Source organism: Protobothrops mucrosquamatus, unplaced genomic scaffold (assembly GCF_001527695.2).
Source record: "Protobothrops mucrosquamatus isolate PMUCROS unplaced genomic scaffold, P.Mucros_1.0 scaffold_143, whole genome shotgun sequence".
In the NCBI taxonomy this organism is placed as follows: Eukaryota; Metazoa; Chordata; class Lepidosauria; order Squamata; family Viperidae; genus Protobothrops; species Protobothrops mucrosquamatus.
In genome coordinates, this window is record NW_015386219.1 from 70,182 (window position 1) to 72,539 (window position 2,358).

Genomic DNA, 2,358 nt, shown 5'->3' on the forward strand with positions numbered 1-2,358 from the left:
GATCAGCGAGCTGCAACCTTTGAACAATTGAATAATTCGGTGTGGGCCCTAATCCCGTTCTCTCTCCTGTTTTCCCAGTGGAAGAAGAGAAACCGTCGTTCTGGAATGAACTGGCCGATAAAGCCATTCGGAAAGCCAGCCGGTTACAATACCGCAACTATCAGGCCAAGAACCTCATCCTCTTCCTGGGAGACGGTGAGTAGATACACCAGGGTGAAGCCTAACCAGGCTGGAGAGACTGCTGACTCAGAATTATTACACTCTTTCTTGTTCTTTCCCTCTCTTTTTTTATATGGAATTATTGTAGCATTTGATTTTCTCCTTCCAGTGGCTTTGGAAATGCCGCTTCCTCACTCAAGATTTTCCCAACCCAAAGTGATGGTTTCAGTTTTGTAAGATAGAATATCTCTGCATTTGCTTGTATTTTTAACCCCCAGGTTATGCTTTATTGATGGTGAACAAATCGAATTAAATATTGTGAATTATTATTATTATTATGATGATGATGATGATGATGATGATGATGATGATGATGTAGTTCCAATAGTAATAGGGGCCTTGGGTGCAATCCCAAAACAAGTGGAGCACCACTTGAACACCATCATTGGCATTGACAAATTCGCCATTAGTCAATTTCAAAAGGCGGCCTTACTAGGAACTGCTTCCATCCTGCAACAAGATCTGTAATACCATCAAACATCCACATCTGCCTATCCCAGGTCCTTGGCAAGGACTCGATAGGTAGACAAAAATGCCAAATCCAGTCTGAACATCTGGCTGACTGTGCGATGATCCATCATCATCATCATCATCATCATCATCATCATCATAATGTTGGAAGGGACCTTGGAGGTCTTCTAGGCCAACCCCCTGCTCAGGCAGGAATCCCTATACCATTTCAGACAAATGGCTGTCCAGTCTCTTCTTAAAAACTTCCAGTGTTGGAGCATTCACAGCTTCTAGAGGCAGGTTGTTCCACTGGTTAATTAATTGTTCTCACTATCTGGAAATTCCTCCTTAGTTCTAGGTTGCTTCTCTCCTTGATTAGTTTTCATCCATTGCTTCTTGTCCTGCCTTCAGGCACTTTGGAGAAGAGTTTGACTCCCTCTTCTTTGGGGCAGCCCCTGAGAGATTAGAACACTGCGATCATGTCCCCCCTCGTCCTTCTCTTCATTAAACTAGACATTCCCAATTCCAGCAACCGCTCCTTATATGTTTTAGCCTCCAGTCCCCTGATCCTCTTTTTTGCTCTTCTCTGCACCTTCTAGAACTTGAACATCTTTTTTACATCTTGAATTTGAACATCTTTTTTAAATCTTGGCAACCCAAACTGGATGCAGTATTCTAAAAGTTCTTTAAACGTGTTTCTTTTGAGCAGTTGACATCCTTCCATCAATCAGTCCATTCCAGGTTTGGGTGTCATCCCTCCACCTTTCAGCAACGTCAATCGTATCCTACTTGCCCTCATATACTAGTCCTTCAAGTTCCAGAGCTTGGGTGCCTAGACACGAATGCTCAAAGTATGAGGAACAAAGAGGGAGAACTTGAAGTGCTACTACACGAAGGCAGATACGACATTGTTGCCCTTACCGAAACTTGGTGGGATAAAACCCATGACCGGAACATACAACTAGAAGGATTTAACTTCTTCCAAAGAAATAGATCTAACAAAAGAAGGGGTGGAGTTGCACAATCTACAAAAAAATGCAAAAAAAAGGAAAAGAAATCAAGGATGAAAACCTTGAATGCACTTGGGTTGATGTATAGGAAGTCTCAACTTATGAAAGAGTACAGAGAAGAGCAACAAAGATGATCAGGGGACTGGAGGATAAAACATATAAGGAACGGTTGCTGGAATTGGGTATGTCTAATCCAGGGGTAGGCAACCTTGGCTCTTTTATGACTGGTGGACGTCAACTCCCAGAATTCCTGAGCCAGCCATGCTGAGGGGAAAGGGAGAGGTTTCCAAGCTTAGCCATGCTGGCTCAGGGATTATGGGAATTGAAGTCCACAAGTCATGAAGGGGCCACAGTTCCCCCACGCTGGCTCAGGAATTCTGGGAGTTGAAGTCCACGAGTCATAAAAGAGCCAAGGTTGCCTACCTCTGGTCTAGTTTAATGAAGAGAAGGATTAGGGGGGACATGATAGCAGGGTTCCAATGTTTGAGGGGCTGCCCCAAAGAAGAGGGAGTCAAGCTCTTCTCCAAGGCGCCTGAAGGCAGGACAAGAAGCAACGAATGGAAACGAATCAAGGAGAGAAGCAACTTAGAACTAAGGAGAAATTGCCTGGGAGTGAGAATACTTAATCAGAGGAATGGCTTGCCTCCAGAAGTTGTGTGTGTGTTGTCATCCAGTCTAC

The 2,358-nt window shown here is 44.0% G+C and overlaps 1 protein-coding gene across 1 annotated transcript in view; it reads left to right on the forward strand.

Moving 5' to 3' along the window:
- The window catches only part of LOC107290036 (intestinal-type alkaline phosphatase-like), a 12,046-nt gene that overhangs the window by 1,692 nt on the left and 7,996 nt on the right, over positions 1-2,358 (forward strand). The window contains exon 2 of the mRNA XM_015818880.1: positions 73-195. Within this exon, the coding sequence (XP_015674366.1) occupies positions 73-195 (123 nt within the window). The remainder of the gene's footprint in view (positions 1-72; positions 196-2,358) is intronic.